The following is a 26,259-nucleotide window of genomic DNA, read 5'->3' as shown; positions in this document are numbered from 1 at the left end:
TTCTCTGTTCTCACCAAGTGAAGTGTAAAATGGACACAGGGACAGAGAATGCTCAATTAGGCTTCTGAAATCCACCTTTTCAAACCGTCTAAATAAAATCACAAACAAGGATGAAGGATGTTTTTCCAGTGAAACACACAGTTCTCATAACTCATGAAACGCAGCCAGTATTTTATATTTCCCACTAGAAAATGCTCATCTCAAAAGGAGAAACGACGTTAACAGGCGATGCTGCCATGTGTGCCGTGCTTTGTCACAGCGTAAGGACGTGGAACAAGCACGTAGCTTCCTTTTTAAGTCTATTGAAAGATTCAGACAAGGAAATCTTCTCTCTCTTCACTGATCTGGACATAGCTGTGCTGCCGGCCAATTTGTCTTTTCTTTCTTTTTCCTGCCCCTCCTCTTCTTCTTTCCCTTTTCACTTTCATTGAACAAACTGTAACAAAACCCAAGCACAATGGCATTGGGTAGGAATACCTTTCACAAAAGCCGTGAAAAACCAGATCATGGGGAGCAGAAAGAGCTTCACCCGTCTTCACGGTGCAAGAGATGTCGTGGTGGTACCTGGTCCAGCAGTTCCCACCCGCCTCCCCCGAGCCCCCTGCTCAGCCCAGGGTGGATCGTGGGCCAAAAGCAGCAACGGGGCCCGGTTACAGCTTACACACCCCAGGAAGGAACACGCTGCCACTGCCAGCTGTGCCACGGTCACCTGTGTTAGGGGCCCTCGTGTCCTGTTGATGGGTCCAGAGAACGTAATTATTTCAAGTAGCTGAAATTACAAAAGACAGACCTGGCAATCCAAAACCTGTTGGCTCAGGAACACAGATTGACTAGAAGGAGCCCAGAACGCAGGTGAGCAGAGAGGCTGAGGGAGCCAAGTGCAGCCTCCCCGGAGCTCTGCTGTGGATCATGCGCCGGCTGAACCGGGCCGCTGCCCCGCACGGTCGCCCGCTGAAGCGACTTGCCAATGGAATAAGTGAACCATCAACCCGCAAACTTATCCTGCGTCCTGGGGAAGATGCCAAGCCTCCTCTGCCGAAGCAAAAATGAGATTTGCCCGCGGTTTTAGTGTTTACAATGGGGGGGAATGAATGCCGTGCTTTCCTCCTGCTAGGGGAGTTAGGGGTTATCCCAATCCCGAGGCACACCTGGGGGTTAGCACAGTCGATCACAGGCAGTCACAGACCCCACTCCAGACCCACGGTCAGAATTTGCCCCAGTCTGGTGCAGCTGGCTTGGCCAACGTGCACACAGCACCCTGTCACACTTGAGAAAAGCACCTTCCAGAATCAGCCTCTCCTCGAAACTTCATCAGTCACACTTTCTTTTTAAAAAAACCTGGACTGCATGGGTCAGAGTAAAGAGTGTTTTCAAGGATTTCACTTTGTAAAGAAAAAGCCCGAGAGGTTTCAGACTGACTGCGGAGTCCTGCATGCTCCGGGCCACTCTCAGGACATGTCGGCAACTCCTCACACTGGATTCACATCACGTGGGAGAACAACCCCGCAGCATCACCTGGGCTCACGAGTGCAGATAAAATAAATGAATGAATGGATAAACTCCTGGAAAAGCTGTTTTTTCTTCTCTAAAGCTGCAAGGCTGCCAATTCTGCGTGTCCTGACTGCTGTAAGGAAAAAGTTGGAGAATTAAAGACATTTCCAGCAGGTACAGCCTGGGAACCAACTGTCAGCTACCCGAGTGCATTCAGGGGGCCCCAGGAGACGCCGGTGGCAGCAGCTGGTGCGGACCCGGGCACGGGCTGGTGGAGAAGTCCCCAACCAGAAGGCTGTGGGCCCTGCTCAAGGCCAGCGATGAAATGGCACCTCTGAAGTTACTCACTGAACATACAGAGCCTGGGACTGAATTACAAACCTACATATGATACAGGGCCACCTGGAAGCAATTACAGCAGCGCTCACTGGACTGAGGTTTCCACATGCACACTGTCTATCTGTTCCCTCCTATTTGCAAGTTGGGAGCCCCCCTGGTTTCTCTTCCCATTCCAGCTAATGCTGTAACTAATTACTAACAGAAAAAGCAGGTCTGTGATTACACATTTCATTTTGTGTCATTATAACTGGGGAGGAAAGGCACCACGTGCAGGCTTCAAATCTGGCTCCAAATACTTGGCATGAAATATTCCGTGCCTGCTCCAAAACACCAATTGTGCATTCAGAAAAAAAAAAAAAGGAATCACAGATGGAAACAGTGCAAGAAAGCGTTTGCATTTTTTGGGCACATTGGCAGGACATTTTGTGCACACAATAAGATAAATTTGCAACGTTACCAACACATTCTCAAAGATAATTTGGAACTTTAAGACATACGTGCAAAATCAGAGATGGGAAAGAGCCGGTACTACCTGCACAGAAGAAACCCCAAGCTTGTGGGTGTCAGCTTGCCCCGCCTGAAAACAATCCTTCCCTCCTGATTACAGGTCTGCACTAACCAGAGGCGTGTTTTGGTGGTCCTGGCATCCCCTATAATCAAAAGGGATTACCTGGGCAGTAAAGGCAGGTCCCTTTTCTCTCCCCACCCTCCCCTCCAGCCTCCTCTCTGCTGAGTCGCGATGCCGATGCAGTTAGCGCAGCGCAGACTCGTGTCCTCAAGACTCCTGAACGCTGACAGGTCCCATCAGCTGCACAAAGTTCAGCGACAACTCGTGTGAAGCTGCCTGGCACGCTCTGCCTCCTGACGACAGTTTGGGGAGGGACAAATCAGCATGTTGCTTTGGGGCTCGGTGGAAGTGAAATCACTGGGGCAAACCCTGGTGGTGGCCAAGGCCTGGGCGCTACGTTGTCAGGTATTTACAGAATTTATCACAACGCGATCGGTTACAGCCCACTCTACGTGGAAAGCTAACGACCACGTTACTAAGTTTCCCACTATTCTCCTGCCATTGAATCCTCCATAGATCAAATAGCGGGTCTGGTTTTTCCTACAGAAACACAGCTGACTGCCTCATTTCTCCTCTGTGCTAGATCTCGATACTGTCTCACACGACGCCTCCCGCCTAGTCTGCGGTGATGAAGAAGGTTTTGTGGCGGTTTAGGTGAATAAAATTTGGCAAATTGGCACGTTTGCTATCAAAGCACACGCTCTTACTAGGCAGAGCCCCGTACCTACTGTAAGGATGTTTGCTCTCTCACTTCTTTTACAATACAGCCGCCGGAGCGCCCTGGCTTTAGGCCCGGCTGGCAGACACAGCAGCTCCCCTGCAGCTGACCAGCTCCAGCTCGCCAGCCAGAGTGAGAACTCCAGCTCGTTCCAACTCTCATTCTCACCGAGACCCGAACTCCCCAAACTTTGCACCTTAGATGCACTAGAGCTGAAATACTTAAGCCTCAGTGTTGGCTCTTTTAAGGATCTGATGATTTTTCAAATCCCCCCTCCAAAAAAAAAGATTCTTGAGTAAGACAAAGGTAGCATTGAAGTCCAAATACTCACCTACCCAGACTAATGAAACAGCGATGAAATGTTGTTGCAGAAAGGCAGTTATCTTCTCATCTAACGTTTTAGGCACTTTTCATAGCCACGTATCCCTGGGGACCACAGCGATCCCAGATCAATCCCGTGCTGGCCTGCTGATGCAGGACATGGGAACCTGGGAAAGCCTTTGGCCAGCACCCCGCGCCCCTCAGCCGCGCCATGTGCTGCCCGTGATCGCAAACGCTTCCCCGTGCGTGTCCTCCCACGGGGCAGGGCAGAAGGAGCTCGGGGCAGGCAGTGTTTCCTTCCAACTCCCCATCTCCAGGTGCGTGCCAAGATTTTCTAGGGCTGCAGCCTGAAGTTTTCGCTAGTTCTAGTCTTGTGAGAAGTGTCTTCTGCTTTCTCCCTTTCCTTCGGGCCTCAACCCTATTAGAACTGACTGAGTGGCCAAATTGCATAATAAGGTGGTTTGGTTTTCCCCAAATCCTTCTCCTTGATCACCTAAAAGCCAGACTTTAGGCAGGGTCCCAGTAAAGCTCAGCCTGGCTCCACCAGCGGTGCTCAACCCTCAGGGGGGAGTTTAGTGAGACCCAAAGCACAACAATGGAAAATCTTAGAAGCGATTGCAGCGACACAAATCAGGGATTAGAAGACAGGGGTGTTATTCTTGGCTGTGCCCCAGATTTCCTGAATGAGCTGGACAATTCCCTGCTCTGGGCTTCAGGCTGGCACATAGGGAGTGGAAATCATAACAACCCACTTCCCAGCCCGGTGGGGCCAAGGGGCCTGCGGGGCTCCCTCCCCTGTGCTTTCCAGGCCCTCTGCAAGCTAGCTCCTAATTCAGAGAGACAGAATTTAAGGCAATGAAACTCAGGAAAAGGTAACGACACTGTTCTGGGAAACAGGAAAGAAAGGATAAGTTACGGAAAACATCACCTTCTTCTGCTTGAAAGGTACCAATGTCTTTAGCGAGGACTTAGCAAGGAGGGATTCTTGGGAAGTCAGAGACAAGAGACTGATTTAAAAGGAAGAGTGATGGAGAAAAGCATTTCCTCTACAGCGCGCGGGCTCACTGAAGTACAACACAGCCGACCTCTGCGTGGGCAAAGCTGGTCTCCCAGCGGAGCGTGTGTTAGGAGTTTAACCAATACGAGGCTTGATCCCAGGCAAAAGGTTCAGAAGTTCAGTCAAAGCCTTTCAGCTGACAAAACAATGAGCCTCCAGGAGCCAAGAGGTGATGTACAAAGGAAAGCCGGCCTAACAGGGAAACTAAATTGTTAACTGAACACATTTCCTGCCGAGGCTTCCAACCTGTATCACAAATCATGGAGCCGCTCCCCCCGAGGCCGGCCCTGCGGCTCCTGCATGCCTGTGCATGCCTGCCCATGCAGACTCATCATCAAGCCAGGCTCACCGGCAAGCCAGGCTCAGCCGTACCCGTGGAGTGAGCCGAGCGTGGCTGCTGCAGCCGGCCCTGCTGAGCGCTCCTTCCTCGCTCGCTGGGTGATGTGCTGAAGCTGAGCAGAGCTGGCAGGAAGAAATGTGGTTCAGTGCAGGGTAACTCCCTCTGGAGCCTTTTAATAGGCCATTTGTGACTAATAAAAATTTCTCTTTTAATGAGGATTAAAATTCAGCTGCCTTCTATTCAGCCCGTTAGGGATGCTCAAGGGGTTTTCATGGTGTCTGACTCTGACACTTCCTCCCATCTCCTCATCAAACAGGCATTAATTCTTCTTTACCTAGAGCCAGGCTCTACACCTCTACCTGACGACCCTAACACAGGCTGGATAAAAACTCAAGTTAAAGACAACGAGGGACGGTGATGGAAGCTTTTGACCAGCAGCTCAAGCTGAGCTCCTGCAGCAGCTCCAGGGAGGCACCAGAACAACAAACCGCCCACAGGGGAGGCTGCCGGGCAGCAGCAGCTCTCTGGCCAGGGGCTGAACCCCTTCATGGCCAGGCTGTGCTCACACGGCTGTTCCGTTTCCTCCGCTGACTCGGGTGTTCCCATCCCACTCCGCAGCAGAGCCCTGCTCGCTCCCTCCCCAGCCGCAGTCCCGGGCAGGACCCCGGGTACCCGGCCTCGCTGCCCTCCTCGCCTGAGCAAAGAGCCTGCGTTCACAGGCAACACTGCAAGCGTGACAAGGTCACCAGTTCTAGATCTCCTAGGAATGGTCTCCCCTTTAGCCTCTTCCATACTTATTGCTCTCCTTGGTGCCTTCCTGCCTCATCGTGTCATTTCTGAAGGTGGCAGGAGCTGGCTCAAGAGCACAGACATGTCTGTGGCTGAACTCCAGCTCCTCTGTGAAGATCAAGAGCTGCAGACTTGGTGGGACTCAGCTTTTCAACATCTTGAGCTGAAAGCAGAGATCACGGAGATTACCAGACATGCAGGCCCCTCGTCCTAATCACCAAGGGCTTTAACTGTGTTATTGAACCCATGTGGAATTTAAGTAGCATCTCAGGGGCCACTTGAAACTGAGAAGCTTATTCTAAAAGTCCATCTATCAGTAATTGGGCAGGGAAAGAACCTGATGCCATGCTAAAAATGCAAAGGGTGTCTTGACTTCTGACCTTTTTCCTTCCCAAAGGGGACTGAGCGGCTGAATGGTCCGAGACAGCGCGATGGCAACGCAATAAGCCCTCACACTTCTGCTATCAGCAGAAGAGACAGGACACAAAGCAGGGACTGGGCACCCGGCCTTCCCAAGGGGAGACCTGACAGCTCTGGGGGGTGTCATGAGCAAGCACAGCTCTCACGATTTCAAATCAGCGGGGTCAGTGGGAGCGGAACAAAGACATCAAATATTCTTTGAGGCCCGTGAGATCTCTGTGGAGCCATTAGTCTTCAGGTCGCTCGGCTTCAGCGCCGTTTTATAGGGTGTTTCTATGAAATTTTCCATCTCTTTCCAAGTTATTTGCTCCCAGCAGAGCCCACGCACTCCCAGTCACTCAGTACTGTCCTCGCAGTCATTTTCTCACCCGTAAGTGCTTCGAGACACAAACCTGCATTTTGGGAAAAGAAGTAAAATGCTCTTTTTTGGCTACAGACAACCTAGGCAAACAGCGAGCGCGCTCAGCAGGGAGGCTGCAGCGGGACAAGCTCTCTTCTTCCAGGCACCAGCGCAGGCTCTGCGAGCCCGGAGAACTCGGCTGAACTGGAACCCACAACGGTGCTGGGACCTCCCATTCCACAACGCTATTTAACATCGCCATGAAATGCCAGACTGTGTCATCTTCAAGCAAGAAGAAAGCAGCTGGCCTTGGCTGGCTACACGCAAGTCTACAGTGGTGAGAATTTCCCCTAATAAAACATCACATGAGTTGGGGTTTTTTTTATTTTTAAGGTAAAGTGATGAACAGTCCAGTATTTGGAGCAAAGTGAAGAGATGCCAGCCTCCAAGGGAGCGCAAGATAAGGCGTCCTTACTGGAGTCATTCCACCACACCGTGTCCAACAGCTCTAATTCAGCTGTCAGCAATGATGGCCCTGCCCGCCGCTGTACTCCTGGAACACGATCAGGGATCTCTGACGACAGATAGGAAGGGCCACAGACCCTGTTGACACGCTCTGGCACAGCCTCGCTGCCTTCAGCAGAGCTACGCCAGCGAGCGCAGGCTGCCTCGCGACTGCCATATACAAACCAGAAAATCCTCTAACATACAGAACGCCCTGGCTGTGTTTCCCTGCCTCAGCAGTTCACTAATATTTACTGACTCATTTCCCCGCCAGTCCTTCCAACACCCTCTTCTGGTCCAGAAGCACATGCTCATACTAAGGTCAAGGCCACCAGCAGGAAAAGTCATCACACCCCTGTAAACCAACAGCTGGGAGCAACTCAGGATGAGGATTTAGTTACACAGAAACCAGAAGCATTCCCCAGGACCGTCTGGGGAGCAGGACAGAAACTCCCAGCTCAGGGCAGCAGCCATCCCACCCAAGCCAGGCAGAGCCACCCCATTCGCCTCGGCCCAGCCCGCAGGATGCTCGTCCAGCTGCTGCCCAAGCGGCACCAGCTGCGGCGGGGGCTGGAAATGGGGAGGCGGAGTCCCCCTGCCACCCTTCAGCCACGTAATGCAGTGGCTGGTCTGCTGCTGCTCTCAGGGGATGCAGAAGATGATTCACAGAGCAACGTAACTTGTGTTCCTACCCCGAGCAACCTTCTGGAAGGTTCACCCACAGAGATGAGCTCCCTGTTGTGCACATAGCACTGGAGATATTTGAATACCCACTTTTTCTGTCCCAGAAACTCAAGCTTACAGCACAGTCCTGGTTTCAAAGCTAATCGTATTCAACCAGGTCTGAATGGCTGAATGGAGACAAAGCCCCACACGTCAGAAACACACGTCTCCTGGTGAATGTGTAACATGGAAGGTGGAACATTTATATTTTCAGCATCACAAGAGTATTAAAAAGACTTACAAGAAATCTAATACCGACATAAAGATGTTAGAATGTGAGCTCCAGAAAAGCCCTTGGAAATCCAACACACGCTTCCTTGCGAGCTTATGCCAGGTATGAGCAGGGCAACATCTGACCCTGGAATCTGAATCCTCTCTGCCACGAACAGCAGTTCCACGCTGTCACGCCAGCAGTGCTCTTACATCCTATTTTCTTCTTCCTGCCATGACAAAATTTCTAGTGAAGTGGTTTTAAGCCAGCCACGATCCTCCCTGAAGCAGCACATATATCTCATCCAAGTTGCTCACTGGCCAAAGGCCACGATCCACCTCAAAACTCCACCGGCAGCTTGGCAGCAATTTCTGCTGAATTTTTGGAGTTGGTGCCATTCCGCTTTTGCAGAGCGCCAGGGCTGGCTGTCCCTGGGAGCTGGTAAAACACACAAGCTGCCTATCACAGGAATATTACTGAAGGTGCTTTGAGCCCTCAGGGTTAGCCGAACGCAGGACAGCTGAGCAGCACCCGAGCAGGGGGTTTGCAGCCCATTGCTGCCCTCAGTTGCATCTTGTGTCCTTCCTGCTAAAACACCATTTAACTGATCATGCCACCCACATCCTCACTTTGAAACTTAAAGGTTAATGGGTGGAAGCAAGGGAAAAGCAAGGACTTTGTAAACTGTTCTTCAGCGTATAATATCTACTGACTTTCCTACTCTTGGGAATAATACACAGAAAACATGTAAACAAGACCCATTTAAAACAGAGCAAGAGGAACTACTGGCGTCTGCGTGACAAGAAAATAAACACCAACAGCTTGCCCGTCACATCAGCAGCAAGTCTGACATTAATAGGGAGAGTCAAAGTATTTTGTCTCCAAAAGAGCTGGACCTCCCTCTCTTTTTTATTCCAGACTGGCTGCAGGGAGCAGCCTGGTGACGACCATCACCCAGCCTCAGAGTATGGGCCTGATGATGAGGATGATGAGGTAAGAGCACGCCCTGAGCAGTTTTATTTCCTTTCCTCTGCTTCCTTCCTGGATGGAATTACTCACTTCCTCAGCAGGAAAAATCATTACAAAACGCACTTTTCTGAGTTCATCTGAGGTTACTATCTGCTCGCTGACAGTGGGTTATTCGGCACCCACGGCGTTTCCTCTGTCACAGTGAGGCTGCTCTCCTGTGTTGCAGGCTTTTGAACAGGAAGAATAAAGACTGGTTGCTAGACACACCTTCTTTTTTCCTCCAAACCTTTGCTCAAGCATCAAAGCGCACGGAAGGTATATGCAGCCTCTTTGCAGAACAAAAGATGACTGGCTGCGGGAGACATTTTCCTATATTGTAGGTCAATTACAGCCAAAATCGCCTTTACAAAGGCGTTGGACACGGTTTGCTTTCATCCCCTTGATGGCGAGGCAGGCCAGAGCCCAGATGCTTTGTTGGTTCGCCTGCCTAGTACTTAAAACGAAAGCTGCTTTTCTGTGGCAAGGGTAGGGGTGCACCTCCAAAGACTAATTCGGAAAAGATCAGAGCTCCATTATGCAACGAGGCAGAGAATTAATAATATATCACAGGGAGAGTGATGGTGACATTTATTTCTACTCATATGCTCAGATAAACCTTTGTTTGATTCAAGAGAAGGTTTTACTTTGCTCTCAACATCCTGAAAGCAAAGTTTAAAGTTAAATATTTCCCCAGCTGGAGGTGTTCAGGGGAAGGAGCCGGGAGCTACGCAGCATCTGCCTCCATGTCAAGCAGAGCAGCCTGGGGGGGGAGGCAGGAATCTGGGGCCCACGAGGATAAAGCTGCCTCTGTCTTCTGCAATAACAGCATAAAATCTTCTTATATACTAATATTTGCACATCCCCAGCCTGAGTCACGTGCAAATCTGAATACATATTGCAGCTTCCCTGCACAGCTGGGAAGTAGATACTTCCATGCCCATTTTGCAGAGAATTACACTGGAGCAAACACAGAAGGGGAGTGAAGCCACAGGATCCAAAAGTCTCAAGTTCTGGGTCTCCGCTTCAAACCTGACGAGTGCCATCACTTCACCACGCTGGCAGCCTGCTGAGGCCCACGCTGCGACATCCCTTGCTGGATCCCACCAGTCCTGCACCCAAATGCTCACCCTTGGGCTAAAGGACGATGGGGAGGACTGCAGAGATCTTGAGCCTCTGGCAGGGGTTCTCAAGCTCAGCAAGTCTTAACAAGAACAGATCTAGACGCAAAGGAGTTGAGGGGTCGCGTCCCTTCACACCTAAGTGGATGATGAGCCCTGCTCTCGGCCGCAGCTTGGGGTGAGGAGCAGAGACCAGCCAGGGACCACACTCTGGCAAGAGACCATGCGCTGGCAGCCAAAATTCCCTGTCCCTGGGAGCCCCGTGTCCCAGAGGCCGCCTCTTCCAGGGAAGCCGCTCTCACGGACGCTGAGTAAGACCAAATCAGACACCACCGGCACGTTCAATCACACAGACAGCAATTACTGGCTTTCATAATGAAAAGTCCGCTCCGGGCTTGGATTACAGCTCTCCAGAGCTTCTGCCAACGGCACCATTTGAAACACCAGTTTGGGCTTGATTGTAAACCTCGAGCAGCATTTGGCAACTCGAGAAATGAATGTGACTCTGAAAACCCTTTCACGCTGTGAGGAGGAAATTCTCCAAAAACGGAAAGCAACACAGAGCGCTTCCTGGGAAGGCAGAGAAAAATCCTTCTGACACACAGCTAAAATAAATAAAAATAAAAAAACAGAAGCAAACAACAAAAAAACCCCAGTTCTTTTTAAAGACATTTTTATAGCATTCACTGCAGGCACAGGACTTGAAATGAGCAGCCTTGGCCGAAAAGCCATCAGTGGCAGCAGCAAACAGAGAACCTCTCGGCAGAGCGCGACACTTACGGTGGAGGCAGCCGGCGTCCCCCCCGCGCTGGGCCCAGCCCGGGCAGCACCTGTAAGCGGGCTGGTGTCGCACCCTGTACGTCTGTCGGTAGCCAGTGTGATACGCAGTTCTGAAACACAGCAAAACCCCCCGACAACGTTAATTCCTGCTGAACGAGGAAACGGGGAAGAACAGAAGCGGTAACTGTGGATGTAAATAAAAGGAGGGACTGGGTTTTCAAACGTGCTGACATTTTTTTCCACCTGGTCTAGCAATGATTGTTGATGCTAAGAAAATACTTCCTAATTTACTCTAATTGGGAACACCAGAGATGAGTGTCCAGGTCCTCACAACATCTCCCTCTCTTTTCCCCTTTTCTGAACTATTTCACACCTCTGAGCTCCTCTCCTAAACTACCTGTTAACAAAAGTAGTTTAAATTTTAAGAACAACAGGTATTTCAGTCCAGCTTCAGTGAGCACAAGCAGGTGTCTCGAGGGGCTGGTGAGCGAAAAAAAAAATCATGAGAATCCTGATGGGAATATCAAGCTACTCAAAAAGCTCCACGCAGTTGCATTTTAAACAGCAAGGCTTCTGTGGGTCAGGCTGGCAGAACCGATTCCCTGATGGAAAGGGCTTTCGCCTCCTTGGTTCTCCTCCTGGCTCTCCTGGTGCAGCCAGCGCAGCCGTGCCCCACGCGTGTCCACATCTCTCCCGTCTTCCTGAAACAGCCAGCAGCCCTCTCCAGCCCCACACAGCACCCGAAGCTCTGGCAGGGGATGCTGTGCGCGGGGGGAAGCTGAAGGTCCCTTTAACAACCCCCACCAGTTACTCCAGGGTGGGAGGCGGGGGGGTAGTCAAGCAGGGATTGATCTGAAGCATAAATAAATAAAAGCGACACTTCTTTCCTGGAAATCTGATGTTGTGTATATGTGAAAATCGAAACACAGATAAAACTTTTGAAGCCGATTTTTAAAAAGCTCCTTTGGCAGAACATGAAACTGCTCCACCAAAGCAAATCGGACAAACAACAACAAATATTTGGCAGAGCAGATGTGTTGTACATGTCCACTGAAAATATTTATCCTAACTCAGTCTAGTTGTTTGATTTTGTCTGACTGTTTCTACAAAAGCCCCTAAATAACGGTGAACCATTAATTCCCCTGAAGGAAACCTTCGGCTACTCTTCTGTGCCAACCAGCATATGGAAGCACAGCTGAGAAAAATAAAAGCAGATACCAATTTTTTTGTACGAGCTGTTAACAAATTATGAAGGAAATGCTCGTGTTCCAGAAGCAGCTGAGAAAGCAATTTGCAGTCACTCAGGCACCAGAACAGCCAGCAATCAGGCGCAGATCCATCTGGATCCTCTCGGTATCAAGAGTTATGTCCCAGCCCAGCCCCGGGCACCCACGATGGGTGCGGGTGCTGCTAACACAAACGTTTGCTGCATGGGCTGCTCTGGAAAACGCTGTCCTCTTCATCCGGAATGAGAAGGACTGCACGGCCTCTTCCTTCTGCCCTGTGTAAGCTCAGAAATGGGGAGGAAAAGGTATTCTAAGAAATAGTAACGTAGGACAGCTCAGGACTAATCCTGGACTCCCTTCTGCTCCCATCAGCACCTTGAACAACCTCATCTCCATGAGCCTCAGGGGGCTCTACCCGACACTTCAGATCCTTGAGTCAGCCCAAGTGGGTTCTCAAGGAGATGCAAATATTTTGACAGCCTCAGCTGCCTGTGGATATCTGGGTGCTGCAGACTGGAAAGAACCACATAGGAGATAAAGTATCTTCAATGTTTCTGTTTTCTTTTGTATTTAAGGAGTCCCTGGCACAGAAAATGTTGAACGAGCCAGAACTAATGGAACCCAGGCTTAAAAACCCTGCTGTGCCCTGCTGCTGGAAAATCCATTTCCAGCCCCTCTGTTTTGTTACCGAGGGCTGAGCAAAGGTACCTCCTGTCCTTACCTAACTCAGGAAAGTTACACAACCAGCAGCAAAAGCATCATGATAGCAGGACTGACGAGAAGCCCAGCCCAGAGTATGCTCAGTTCATCTGCTGAGGAGCAGACGCTGAGCGGGGCCCGCGGCCTGGGGTTGCGGAGCAAAGTTCCTTCTGATTTTTGGGAAATGTTGCAAATCCAGTACTCTAGGCACAGATACAAGTCTTATAAAAAGAAATGCTACTGGTTTTGGAATGTACAAACTCAGCAGACGAGCACCTTGTCCCCTGCCTGTGCCAGCCCACCGTCCTTCCCCTGCCCACCCCCCCTAAACTGCACTTGGAGTTCAGGCAAAGTGATGGGGCTGTGGCAGTATCTGCAGTGCCGCAGGCATGCCCAGGAATTTTAGAAAATTAGTTAATGCTTCTAAAACTGCGGGTCAGTGATGTGTGGTCCAGCCCTGCCGTCAGCAGCCCCTCGCAGGCAGGGCGGGCTCGGCAGCAGCCCTGAGCACTGCACCGGGAAGGATGGGCAGGGGCTGGATTCTCCCAGCCATGTCCGCGACCTCAACGGCACCGAGGCCGATTTCAGGCCAGCCCTGCATGTGTCAGATCCTGGGGCTGTTAATGTGCTCCCTGAGCCCCATGCTGCCAGAGCCGGGTCCAACTGGAGCAGCTCCAGCGGGCGAGAGGGAGGCTGCGCAGCATCCCTGGGAACGCCAAAACCACGCGCTCCGCCGCCCTCGATTGCTCAGCACAGGAGCTTGGCAGGAGATCTCCTATCTATTGGCATAAGCTTGCTGCTACACAGCTTAGAGTGAGGGGATATGGGACAAAATCTTGCCTGAGGAAAGTTCTGCTGATAAGTCCTTTTACTGTCTTGCTTCTAAAATTCCTTGGGTGAAATCCCTCACAGCACCTCTAGGCTTCACCTATTTTCATCAGGAACTGAGTGCTGGCACTAGGCTGTTCTGATGGTTACAACAAAGCACGACAGAAAGTTTCTTCATTTCAATTCCTTGATTTACAATGTCAAAAACCTGCATTAAAGAACGAAAGGGACAGCTGGGTCTGAAGAGTTTTCAGCCTTTGAAGTAGAGGCAGACAGGGCACCTAGCATTTCAAAGTCCTCTCTTAAAACACGGTCAAAAGACGGACTCTGTTTGCTCCTTTATTACCACTACACAGATATCATCACCAAGATAATTACTGGCAATTACAGCTTAGGAGGAATTCCTGAAGTCAAGACTTAAAAGCTGTCTCTAGTCCAAGATGCTTCTTTGAAACTACTATTATCATTATTATTTTGTAAAGGCTTGTAACTGCCTAATGAGGCCGGAAAAGCAGGTGGAGCACAGAAGATTGGGCACGCTGTAGTTTGGCTGCTGTGTCAGTAAGAAAAGTTCACTATTTGCACCATTGCACAAGTTCGGAGCCCTCCCTCTGCAACCCCTCCTTGCCTGGTCTCCCGGCTCCCAGCAAAGCCCAGTCAATGGCTCAAGGGATACTACGACTCGTGGAACAACCGCATCCGTTCTCTGCTCAGAGCACATTCAAACTCCTTCCTCGCACGCGCGAGCAGAACTCCGCTGAGCTGTGACCCCCTTCTGCCGTGGGCCCGAGCACGGTCCTGCTCCCGGGGCCAGAGGAACCGAGGGGCCGGCAGCGAAGCCTCTGGCCACCGCCACAGCAGCCGCCGGCCTCACAGAGCAGCGCTTGCACCATGGCCACTTTTATTCTATATTTTTAGACCATGCGCAATAAACCTCGCTTGGACCCAGCTACCACCTTCAGCTCTGTAAAACTACAGAGGCGTTGAGATGTCTCTGCTTTGAGGCCAAGATGTCTAAAGATCCAGGAGCAATGCACAGGATGTGATTGAGGCATCGCATTGGTGTGGCACGATCACGGCAAACAGACGTAATACACTGTCAGAAGGGTGCAAACGGCTCACCACAACCACAAAGCTCTAGAACAAGAGTGATGTATCTTCTTGTTGGGAATTCCTTAACAGCTTAAAAACTCTTAGCGCCACAGAGATGCCAGGCAGGGTCAGAAACCCCTCCAGCTAGACACACAAAGGGTTTGCAGATCGCTCATAGTTTTAGCCAAGAAAAATGTCTAATAAAATAGCTCTACTCTTTACAGTGAATTTGTGGGTTCAGAGCCATCTCTGTCTGCACGAGGCTCTCCCTTTACATCAACCCCCAACTGAACTGCTCCATCACCCTAAAGCCAGACGGCCGAAGGCCAGGTACCAGGTGCTGGGTGGGGACCAAGGAGCCACAGCATGTTTCCTGGTCACTAAGACTCCTCGGAAGGCACCAGGAAGCTGCCGAGGCCGTTTCCCGTATCAGCCCACAGCCCGGGCAGCAGGATGGGCACATGTGGGGCTGTTCCCAGCCCTCCCCTCCTGTGCCCAGAGCCTGGAGCTGCGCAGCCACTGTCGGCGCGACAGGCTCTCCCCTCACAGACACAAAGTGAGCACCAAGCTCTCGTCCCCGCCACTGCTGGTGAGAAGGAATCAATTATCATCGTGCAAGGGGCGAAGGAAGGACACGTACCTGCGCTCGTAGCCCACGCACCACCGCCGTCCTCCGCAGTCCTGCTTCCACACCTTGAGGGTGCGGGTGAAGGCCTGGACGCACGGCTGCCGCTGCCCCACGATCGCCAGCTCCTGCTCCACGCAGACGTTCGGCCTGGGACAGAGAAACAGAGGGGTAGGGGGGTCTGCACGTGCTGCCAGGAGCGCGGCACTTCCACCTCTCAGACGGGCGCCAGCTCGGGGCAACTCCATTTCCTTACTGGCAGAGCGGGAAGATCTCATGCAATACACAGGAGTTCCCTCCTCGTTTAATTAAACCGGCGCAGGGAAAAGAAATCTGCCAGGTTGGCCAGCCACAAGCGGTTGTCAAATGCGACCTATTCCCCTCCCCTAAAAACTCTTGGAGTTTTTAGGTTAAAGACTGGAGAACTACAGGGTGAACAGCGCAAACCCGTATTTATAGATGGAAAATGGCCACACAGAGAGGACATGTTGAGTAATCCCGTGCTGCGAGTCGGAGCCAGACACAGGAAGCCTGCTCTGTCCCAAACCCTCGCCTCGAAGATCTGCAGCCCGATACGGTAACAGAAATCTAAAGCAATATGGTTTTATAACACTGCAACATCGCAAACCTCAGTGAGGTTGGGAAGCTGCTGACGTTTCGTACCCCTAGGTCCTGGGACGCTCTACAGCCCACTTGAAAAATGCAGCAGTTTTTTCTCCACTGATACATTAAGGCTAGTTTTTAGCCTTAAAACAGAGAGGATGGATCAGAAAAGAGGCAGCAGCCTACACGATATGGCGGCACAATAACTTCTCTGTTTGTCCATTCCGTCCACTCTCAGTTAACGGAGGACACATATGCTTTCTTTGCACCTAGGGGATTACTTCCCTGACTATTGTCATTGCAAACACCAATGATATCTGTGTCTTCTGACAGTGTTTGGGAAAAAAAATTATGCTGCCACTAGAAATGATACATCATGTTATTGATACTGCTTTAAATCAGAACTCAGTTTGCTGTCTCAGACACTTTCTCACTCATTCAGAGGTAAGGGCTGCAAGACTAATTCCAGTAAACAAAGTGAACCTATATAATCCAGTGAGCAAGAAAATAAGGAAAATGCCATTTGCACTTTATTTCTTTTCTAATCCAAACTCTCATCAAATATGAGTCAGTAATTTTAACTAAGAATGAAGAGGGAAACAGTCGCCCCTGACTTAATAAGCTATGAGCCGTTCATTATTTGGGAGTGCTTCTGTTGCTTCCAAGTCTTCAAAAGGGACCGAGTGTTTTCACAAAAATACTTTCTATAAAAGAAGTTAAACGAAATAATTTGGACGTGGTGAAGCATAGAGATTGCAGCTGGCATCTGACTGCTCCAGGACGTTCAATTACACGGTGGTTACAGCCAGCCTGGCAGTGCCTGTGGGATTAATGGCATGTTTCCTTCCCCCTCCAGCTCTGCTTGAAAATCTCCTCTCGTCATCCCCGCATGTGGCCACTGCCGAGCCGTTTGGCTCGCAAAGCTCCGCACACATCACTTCACCAGTACAACAGTCCCCGGCGCTAATGGCGATGGCCAGAGACGCCGTTTTCTTTCGAGAGCGTCTGCGTAGGCAGAGAGCCGTGAGGCGATGCGGAGCAGCATTTCCCTGCCGCTGGCAGCCTGTGGGCGCCTCGCTCCGAGCTGCCCGCGCCTCCAAACCCAGGGCTGAAAGGAACCACAAGAACAAGGTTGGCGGCAGCACCAGTCTGGTGTCATTTCTTACAGCGAAGAAAGGTTCTTGTGTGCCCCAAAGAGTGGCTGTGTCTGTGACAGTGCCTTGTGGGAAGTGACAGCACTGCCCAGGCGCTGGCGTTGTCTCCTCTCTGACACGCTGGCACGCGTCTCGTGGCTAGTGTCTCATCCCAGAACTCCTAAAAGTACTTGTCAAGGCAGGAGCACAAAATCTGACACAGGGAGAAAAGGCATCTTCCTGAAAAACCTTTATCTGCTGAAAAGGACCCCTTTTCAATCAACAAGTTCAAAACACCAGGGAGAGGAGCTTGGAGTTCACACACCAGGCAACACTGGGCTCATTTACAAAAAGAATTAGAGCAATCCCCTGCACCGAGAGATCATCTTCTGGCAGGAGACCAAATTTGCAAGGAAGTTTTCCAAAAGAGCCAAACGATTAACACCAAACTGCAACTGTAAAATTGAATTAAAAAGAACGGACTGCGTGCTGCTGGAGTAACAGCAAAAGGGGGAAACACGCAGTGAGAAAGATACGCAAAGTGCAATAAAAATAGCGGGTCTGCGGAGACAGGTCAAACTCTGCCCAGCGATCACCCCTTGCGCTCACACAACAGCAACGTTTCAGTTAAAAACAGTGACTTACCTCCCACAAGCAAGGACTATCCCGATTTTCAAATTTTTATTCCTCTTTATGTACATCTGGTACTAGATAAAGAAACACAGAGCAGCCCTCCCTCCCCTTCACTCCCTCTGCTCTTCCTTTCACCCTTGATTTTAAAATACTGTATTTAGCTTCTGCTGTACAGTTCCCTGCCCTATGAAAACACCCCTGTACTTTTTTCTTGCTACTTACATATGGGGCTGAAGTTTGCTCCCAGAAGCAAGAGAAGACATTCTCAATGCAAGGATGAGTGACAGTGCCACCGCATGAAACTCCATCGCAACAGCTCCTCTCTCCCTCCCAAGGTGCATCCAGCGGGTGCCTAGAAAACCTCACCCCCTTCTCAAGCACGACGTGTGAGTTCCTGTTCCTCACCGGAGCACGCTCCTGGCTGCCTCCTGCTCCCAGCTTGCCGGTGTCTCTCTCTCACAAAGCACAATGCTGTTGGAGCACACGGGAATTCCTGCACGGGGAGGGCAGATTTATCATTCTGAGACGCTTCCTCCCGTACGGGTTCAGTTCAGCAAGTTTCTTCAGTCCATGGGAAATGATTACAGTGCAGATTGTCGCTGGGTTTTCCCCAAAACCAAACCTGGCTTCTTATGCTCCTTTGCTCGTAGTGGAATGCACTGAAGTGACTTTTCCTTCTGGCATTTGCTTCCCGACAAAGCCCAAAGACCCTGGGGCTCACAAGACCTGGGTTCTGTCCAGCAGCGAAGCCCCATGTGGGTTTAGTTAACTCGGAGTCACGATCCACTTCACAAGGCAAGATAAAAATCAGCACTCGGCGAGGGAAAGGAAAAAGGAGGGCTGCTCTCCTGCGCCGAGAAGCCCACCTCCCAGGGGGCTTTCCCCAAAGCAGGCAGAGTGCTCCTTTACCCCATCTGCATAGGTGAAGGCACCCTGCTGCTGCAGTCCCCACCCCGTCCCCCGGAGAGGGGAGTGAGTAACTCCTGCACACACACACTGAGAGCAGCTTCCCTGCGTTTCAAGGGAGCAACGGAACTTTCCCCCTGCCTTTCCCAGGTCTAGCTCCTTTCCCTCACATGCTCTCTTGTTTCTTTTCTTGCTGACAGTCAGAAATCCCTCCCACCAGCTGTGTCCAGCCCCGAGGAGAGGAGGGGGGAAACCCTGCAGAACAGTAGCAGAAACGATTCAGGTTTGTTTCTCCAAAGACAGCTCTTTTGCACTACCCAAGGCCAACTCAGTGCACACCACCCAAAATCCCTTTCCCAGCAGCTCTAAAAATATCCCACAGAGATTTAATCTTTCCTACGCACTCTAACAGATAACAAATTGATCACTGCCCAAGGAAATCCTGCTGCGCACGTAAAATGGACAGGGACACATCCCACCTGCCCTCGGCTGCTAGAGCACTGTTAAACGACCAGTTCCCAGGGTGGTGGGGGAATACGCTGGGCAAAGAGGGAGTTGGGCAACAAGATTAAATTGCTGTCTGCTTTTTCCCACCAAACTCCCTACGACGCGGGGAATCAGCACAAAAAGAGGCGTTGATAAGGATTTGGCTGAAGCTGGGTGACAGTCCGCTGGGCCCTGGCGAAACGAGAAAGCAGAGAGACATGCCCGAGCCTAATTCTCAGAGGGTTCACTGCTAAGAAGAGGAGAGCAGAGCAGAGATGCTGCACAAAAACTCTCCCCCCCTCAAGAACCTGCCAGCAAACTCTCACCAAGGGCAAGAAGGAACCAAAGCCACAGCTGGGCACTGCTCCCTGCCCTGGGGCAGCCCCAGGCAGACCCCACCTGCCGCAAATACTGATTTCTGTGGGAGAAGGAGGATAAGCAGGTTGGGGTAGTTTCAGTGCCCGTGCCACGCACATGCTTTGGTGCTACAAAACAACCGTTACATCAAGACTAAAGTGACCCACGAGTCATGCCCAGAAGTTGGCAGCTCCTGGAAGAAACCGAGGCAGCTGCTTTTTACATTTTAACCCTTCCAGAGTCACAGCAGTTGCAAAAATCATACAGGTCAGAAAGAAAAAAAGCAGGTAAGAGGGGCTGATGTTCCCACTTAGAAGTATCTGCCAAGCCTAACAGATGGGAAGACAACATCTTTCATTCTTCCTAGAGAAGAAAGGCAACTACACAAAGATGTTTTATAATGATGGAGAGAGCTCCAGGACACAATAAATTCAGGCCTCCGTTCTCCTGTCAGGACTTTAAAAGCTGGGATATTCCTTACAGTAAGACTGCTCCTGGTTAGTCTTTCAGTGCCAAGTTACTGCTGCTGCCTAGAAGCTTTCCTGGCACTTCGCTGATCCTCTGTTTGGGTCCCGCTCTCGCAAACACAGCGCTGGATACACGGTACCTGGACTTGTAAGACGTCCAGGTGAAAGCTCTGGGCATGGCGAGGGACCCGTGGCTCCCAGCCATGAGCAGATGCCCGCGGGCAGGGCAGGGCAGGGAAGGGAAGGGAAGGGAGCCTGCCCTCCAGCCCCACGGGCCGGGAGCAGGCAGAGCGGAGCGGGGTTCCCTCTCCGGGACAGGGATCGCTCCCAGGCCGGCCACAGTTCCCACGCTGCGTCCTGGGTGACAACCCTGGCTGCCACCCAGGCAGGAGTCACCCGACCGAGAGTCTCCAGGCCGGGCTGGCTGCAGGGAGGAGAGGAGGCTCCGGTGGAAAGAGCTGAGCTTTGAGCACAGCACCTGCTCCACAATTCCTTCTCAAGACACTTTAAAGGAAGTGATGAGGCTTCCCGTGTCAATAGGCTCACATGAGCAAGGGCTGCAGAGAAGTTGTGAATCCATGCAAAAGATGGGTATCGGAAACCCCATACTGTCTGCACACTCTGTTTAATATGTTTTCAATTTTCTACCACTTCCCAGCACAACTGCCAGCTGAAGATGTCATCCTCTGGCTCAGGGTTAAACAGCCCTGGAAGGTGGTCAGAGATACAATACAGTTCCATAACTAGTGATGATATCTGCGATAACACCAGAGACCACAGAAATATAAATATTGACTTGCCTTTCATTCTCCAGCATCTTTTAATCTTTGCTATCAAGTATGCTGAACGTGGCACAGGCTTTAGGGCTCTAAACTCGTGGTTCTGCCTCACTCTGTCACCTCCCTGTGCTTCGGCAGCCACACTGCACCAGGAAATTTTGAGCAGATGGTATTTAAGGACTCTGTACATCTGACCAAGATTTGCTTCACAGTAGCTCTACCCAGCCGCTGCAGACCCACAAATCTCACCGCTCTGGGGGTGTCTCGGACTTTTGTGTAAGTTCATGGTGGCAGAGCCCAGCGCTTCCTGCGTGCGCGTCCCTTCCCCGGGCCAGAAAACCCACAGGGGAGCCGGGACAGGCCTCGCCCGGCCCCGGGGGGCAGCGGGGACATCCCGGGGGGGCCGTCACGGCGCTGCGGGGGTGAGCGCACGCGTGTCCCAGCCTCACCCCCGCGGGCCGGCGCGGAGCCGAGCGGGAGGAGGCGGCCGCCGGGGTTACCGCCCGCCCCGCCCCGGAAGGCGGCGAGCGCCCGGCCCGGCCCGGCCCCGCCGCGATGCTGCAGCTCCGGGACGCGGAGGAGGGCGGCCCGGCCGGCGGCAGCCCCGGCAGCAGCCCCGGGGCCGCGGCCCTGCTGGTACCGGGGGAGGCCGGGCCGCCCTTCGAGCCGGGCCCCGCCGAGCCCCCGCCCCGCCGCACGCTGCAGCCGCTCCGCGTCCGCACCGCCACCCGCGGCGGCCGGCTCCGGCAGTACTTCGTGTTCCGGGTACGGCCCCGCCGCGCCGGGCCGGGCCGCGCCGGGCCCCCGAACCCCCCCGTAACCTCTCCCTTCTCCCCGTCTGTAGCCCGGCACCATCGAGCAAGCGGTCAGCGAGATCCGCGCCGTCGTGCTGCCCGCCGAGGACGGGGAGGTGCAGAGCGTCTGGCTGCTCACCGAGTGAGTGCCGCGGCGGGACCGGGCTGGGGAAGAGGCCGCGGGCGAGGCCTGGGGCGGGGGGAGAGGCCGCAGAGGCCGCGGGCGAGGCGCCAGCCCAGGCCCGGGGCTACCGGATGCCGCAGAGGCCTGGGCCTGGGGAGAGGCCCCAAAGGCCACGGGCAAGGCCCCAGCCCAGGCCCAGGGCTGTGGGACGCCAGGCAAGGCCCAGGCCCAGGCCTGTCACATCCACATTTCAAACACCCACGCTCTGCCACGCACTTTTCTATTAATGTCTTGTAAATATTAGTGCCTGTCAATGCACTGGCCTCAGACCAGCGCTGTGAGGGGGCCCAGAGTGGCTGTACCGTGTCGCTGTTTCTGTATAACCCACCCCAGGGCAGGATTCAGGTACAAGCTCCTGAGTTAACTCGTTACAAAATCCAGCACCATACAGAATTCGTACGCTAAAGCGACCAACGTGGCTTCATAAACTACTTCACCAAAAGCCAGGCCCACGCACCCAGATACAGGCTCTGTAACTCACCGACAGACAACCCGAAGCTGACGGAATTTGCACGGTATCAGGCCTGGGGAGAGGAGCACAGCACTGCTTCTTGGGAACAACGCGCGGCCGGCTTGGCAAGCCCCGAGCAGCCCGTGGGGCGAGCAGAAGGCACGGGCGGTCTCGGTCTGTTGGGTGGGAGAGGCAGAGGAGGGTTCACGGCCGGCGGGAATGCTCCAGCCCAGGGCCTGGCCCCACTCTTCGCACTCACCTTTACACAGCGAGGGTGGCTTTGGTCTCGTCAGCTTTACGTCAGTGCCTCTGTTGAAACAATAGACAGGAAAGGCAATTAAATTGATAACACTAAAAATAAGCTGTAGCAGATTTCAAAGATGGTAGTTTAAAAGCTGAGCTCATTACCCTTAAGAGTGAAAAGATGACCTACTCTTAGGTTGCCCTAAGGATGAAACAGTATTACAGCTGTGATGATTCAACAACGTGGTTTGGCAAAACTCAGGGAAAGGTGAGGTCTTTTATTCGTGAAATTTAAAGAAACCAACTAATTTTTGAACGTACAGACTGTTCTTACAGAGGAAAACACTTAAGTCAGACCACACAGTTGAGTAAAACTATTTCTCTCCCCTGAACGTGCACCAATGCAGTTAATTTAGCCAATACGGCAACACGCTAACAGCGCGGTATTAAACACTTACTGGGAGAGTTGCTGGAGACTCGTCTGCCCCATTAAGTAGCATTTGTTCTCGAATAACAGGAGACAGCACTAGAGCTCTCTCAAGACCTCTCAAGAAAAACTCTGATTTTCCCAGTATTTTCATGTGTTGTAGCATGACTGTGCTGTGACATTCAACCTCTTATCAGACTTGCTGATTCAAAGCAAAGGCCGTAATGGAAAATACAGCATTACCAAGACTTAGATTTGTTCTCCTTAGCGGCTCTTCTACCTGTCAAGCTGGTGTTTCTAGCCAGCAATCAAAACTGCTAAAGCTCAGTCGCGTTATCTCACCAGAATTGACCACTGGAACAACGAGAAGGAGCGTCTTGTTCTTATCACGGATTGGTCCCTCCTGATCTGCAAATACAACTTCATCAGCCTGCAGTGCCAGCACGTGACCAGGGTTTCCCTCGGCGCAGTCGATACCATCTCTGTGGGAGAGTTTGAATTCCCACCTAAATCCCTGAACAGGCAAGTTGCCGTAGTAACACCGTAACGTTATTGTAATTCTCATATTGTTACTGTGATGGTTTGAGCTGTCAACCTTCATCACTGACCACTGGCCAAGTTGGAGAATTCTTCCTCTCGTTGGTGTCCCTTCACACACAATTACTGAAGCGTCATTAGGCCACCCCAGAGTAGCTGCTGCTGTGCTGGGACTGTTAGTTATGTTAAAAGCAAGTTGCTTGAGGGCTTTCGAGATAAGATGAACAGATTTGGGAGCGGAAGTGGACCCCCATTCTGTAATGCAGTGAGTAGCAGCAGCAGTAGTACCACCTCAGCATGACTAGGAAGCCGCGTGTAAGTGGCGGCTCATACGTAAACGCGGGCTATCACAGGCAACACAGCTCAGGGGTTGCGTCCTGGGTGTCTGATGAGTGTAACCTGTTTGCACTTGGCTTATAAGAACAGACCTTTGTGTAGTTCAGGGGCTGAATTCTTCTATTACTGTTCTAGAGGAAAAACTAACTATCAAGCTTATGTTTCAGCTTCCAGTTTTAAGTAGGTCTTTTTCAGACTGTACATTTCTAATTAAACTTGCCTCAGAGACTTGAAAATCTTACCATATTGATTCTGCTGTCTTCAACATCAGGCGGGAAGGTGTCGGCATTCGCATTCAGTGGGACAAGCAAAGTCGGGCCTCCTTCATAAACAGATGGAACCCGTGGTCCACGAACATCCCGTACGTCACCTTCACCGAACACCCGATGGCAGATGCTGACGAGAAGGTCGCGTCCCTTTGCCTAGTAAGGACGTCACCTCTCCTGTTCTAGAGGGCTGGTTGATCTCCTAGGCTGGAGACAACTTCATTATTTTGAAAAGATAGAGCAGTTAAAGAGAAGCCGTTAAATCAGAGAGACAGAACTTAGAGCTGTAAGGTACGTTTCCCCACTCCCCAAATTCTGAGCTGCAGGGCAGCCCAACTGACAGTTTTTGCCAGCTGCCCATAAATGGTTTACACAAGAGGGAAGCTGAAACTTCTAGAAGTGCAGAATCCTGTAAAATCCAGAAGAAAATGGATCTTGGTGCTATTCCTACTCTTGCTTACCTGGCAGGCCGATGCCTGGCTTTTCCTCTAGGACTGCCAGCCAATTAAACAGAGTTTAGTGGCTAACTGTAAACCTTCACTTAGGTGGTTCTCGGGTTTTTTTCCCCCATAGCTGCTTTCCTCTGAAAGTTTCCTTAAAAACAGAACACTGTAGTGATTTAAGTTCACACATCAGAGATAAGGGCAGGAGAACTAGTCAGAAATAAACAGTATTAGATAAGATTAGATAAATCTTGACATATCCAGCCCATGTGTGGTTACATGTAAATAGTGCCCTGGTGTGAAGTTAACATTAAGCTTAAGCGTCAGAATGTAAAGTTTATCATGGCACATGAGATCCACGACAACTACAGCTTTAGTGTTCACCCTTTACAGTTCAACAGCAGCAGCTGTTTGCCTCACAATTTTTAAAACCATGGAAAAACATCAAGATGATTTTTTTTTTTTTCTTTCAGATGGAAAACTTTAAAACTCAACTAATTCAAGCTGTGAAGAAAGCCCACAAGGAGTGTCCGTTGCCAGGGAGGGCTAACGGCGTGTTAGTGCTGGAGCGTCCTCTTCTGATCGAGACTTACCTGGGATTGATGTCCTTCATCAACAACGAGGCCAAGCTTGGCTACTCCATGACAAGGGGCAAAATTGGATTTTAAAATTCATTGCATTTTAAAATTCATTCCATTTAATCTTTTCAAGGGAAGGTGATTTGATATCGGTCTCCTGGGGAGAGCACGCTGTGTGGCAGAATACTCGATAATCAAAGCGAGGAAGTTCGGGGAACAGAGGGGTGGTCGTAGGTCTGATGGTTCACGGGGGGCCTTGGTTGTGGTCAGATCAATCTGCAGCAGACACAGGTACTGTCATTCACGTGGTTTGTATCTAATTTACAGCTCTTCCTGGTTCTTAGTGGTATTTTCCATTTCTAACTACGTGTTCGTCCCTGTTCATTAAGTGCGATTGGTATCTGCTACAAACGCTCCGCACAAATATCCAAGATAGAGTAGAACGTTGGTGCTGTATTACACTTGTGTCCCTAGAGATGGTGTCAAATCACATCATGTGCTTGGGATTGATTTGTATTGTTTAAAGAGGCGTTAGTGTTCACAATTACAGTAATCTTCGCATTTTGATTAGTGCCTGTTCAGAATTTTGAAAGCTGTGTCAGTCATTCTTTAGCAAAACAGAGTCAGCAAATGTTGTTAAAGCTGTACTGTTTCGTCTGCTCAGAAGCACGTCAGCTATTTGTAAACTGAACTATATGGCTGAGTATACATTTATTAGCTTTTTACCTCCCTCTAAGAACCGAGTCTAACTTCCTAGTTTCTTATGTATGTATTCTATGGCTGCAGCAAGAAAAAAGTCTTGAGAGAATATTGCTAAAGGCCTCACAAACACATTTGCCTTCAAAGCTATTATTTATAAAACTGAATAGCAATTCTATTTTGATTAGATTTATATTCTTAAGCAATTTTGCTTAAATCTATACTCTAGTTTGGGACAGCAGCAGTGCAGAACTTTTTAGTGGAGACAGAAAATTTGAAGCACTGAACGTCAACCTTAATTACACATCCTTGCACCTGATCTCACACAGAGGTCCAGTAATGAAATTCAGAAGCAGCGTCAGAGACACAAGTGAAATGAGGTTACTCTGACAACTCTGACAAGCTTTGCGATCGAGTATGACCTACACATGCCGTTTTATCAGAGCCCTGATCCATGCAACTACAGTGCTGAACGAATGCTGTGCTGCTGTGGTGCTTTTCGAACTTAAAGTAGATGTGTGTTTAGGAAACTTATGATGGAATGCAGCAGTTTGCATGCCTCTCTCAATGCATTTCCTAAGATGTCTATTTTCATTAATCTTGCAGTAAAGTTAAATTTCAACTCAGTTTGTTCTTCGTTCTTCATTTTGTGGAGGCTGAAGTTAATAGTAGAATTAAAAACATCCAGTAGATTCCTGACCAGTGGGCTCCCTGCCTTCGAAGAACACAGCAGCTGGCTA

General features: G+C 50.9%; 2 protein-coding genes across 2 annotated transcripts in view; one reads left to right on the top strand and one right to left on the bottom strand.

Moving 5' to 3' along the window:
• MEGF6 (multiple EGF like domains 6) overlaps positions 1–21,055 on the bottom strand; it is a gene marked incomplete at its 5' end in the record, with an annotated part of 101,856 nt that extends 80,801 nt beyond the window's left edge. The window contains 3 exons of the mRNA XM_074893329.1: positions 10,728–10,837; positions 15,213–15,347; positions 20,811–21,055. Of these exons, the coding sequence (XP_074749430.1) occupies positions 10,728–10,837; positions 15,213–15,347; positions 20,811–21,055 (490 nt within the window). The remainder of the gene's footprint in view (positions 1–10,727; positions 10,838–15,212; positions 15,348–20,810) is intronic.
• A 42-nt stretch (positions 21,056–21,097) lies between these two features.
• TPRG1L (tumor protein p63 regulated 1 like) lies at positions 21,098–26,145 on the top strand. Its single transcript, XM_074892623.1, has 5 exons — positions 21,098–21,326; positions 21,406–21,497; positions 23,006–23,182; positions 23,805–23,958; positions 24,716–26,145. Exons 1-5 carry the CDS (start codon positions 21,117–21,119, stop codon positions 24,908–24,910), a joined length of 828 nt encoding a protein of 275 aa, XP_074748724.1. The 5' UTR covers positions 21,098–21,116; the 3' UTR covers positions 24,911–26,145.
• Positions 26,146–26,259: the final 114 nt, after the last annotated feature.

This window comes from Strix uralensis, chromosome 23, assembly GCF_047716275.1.
Source record: "Strix uralensis isolate ZFMK-TIS-50842 chromosome 23, bStrUra1, whole genome shotgun sequence".
Lineage (NCBI taxonomy): Eukaryota > Metazoa > Chordata > Aves > Strigiformes > Strigidae > Strix > Strix uralensis.
This window is presented reverse-complemented; position numbering and strand designations above follow the sequence as displayed.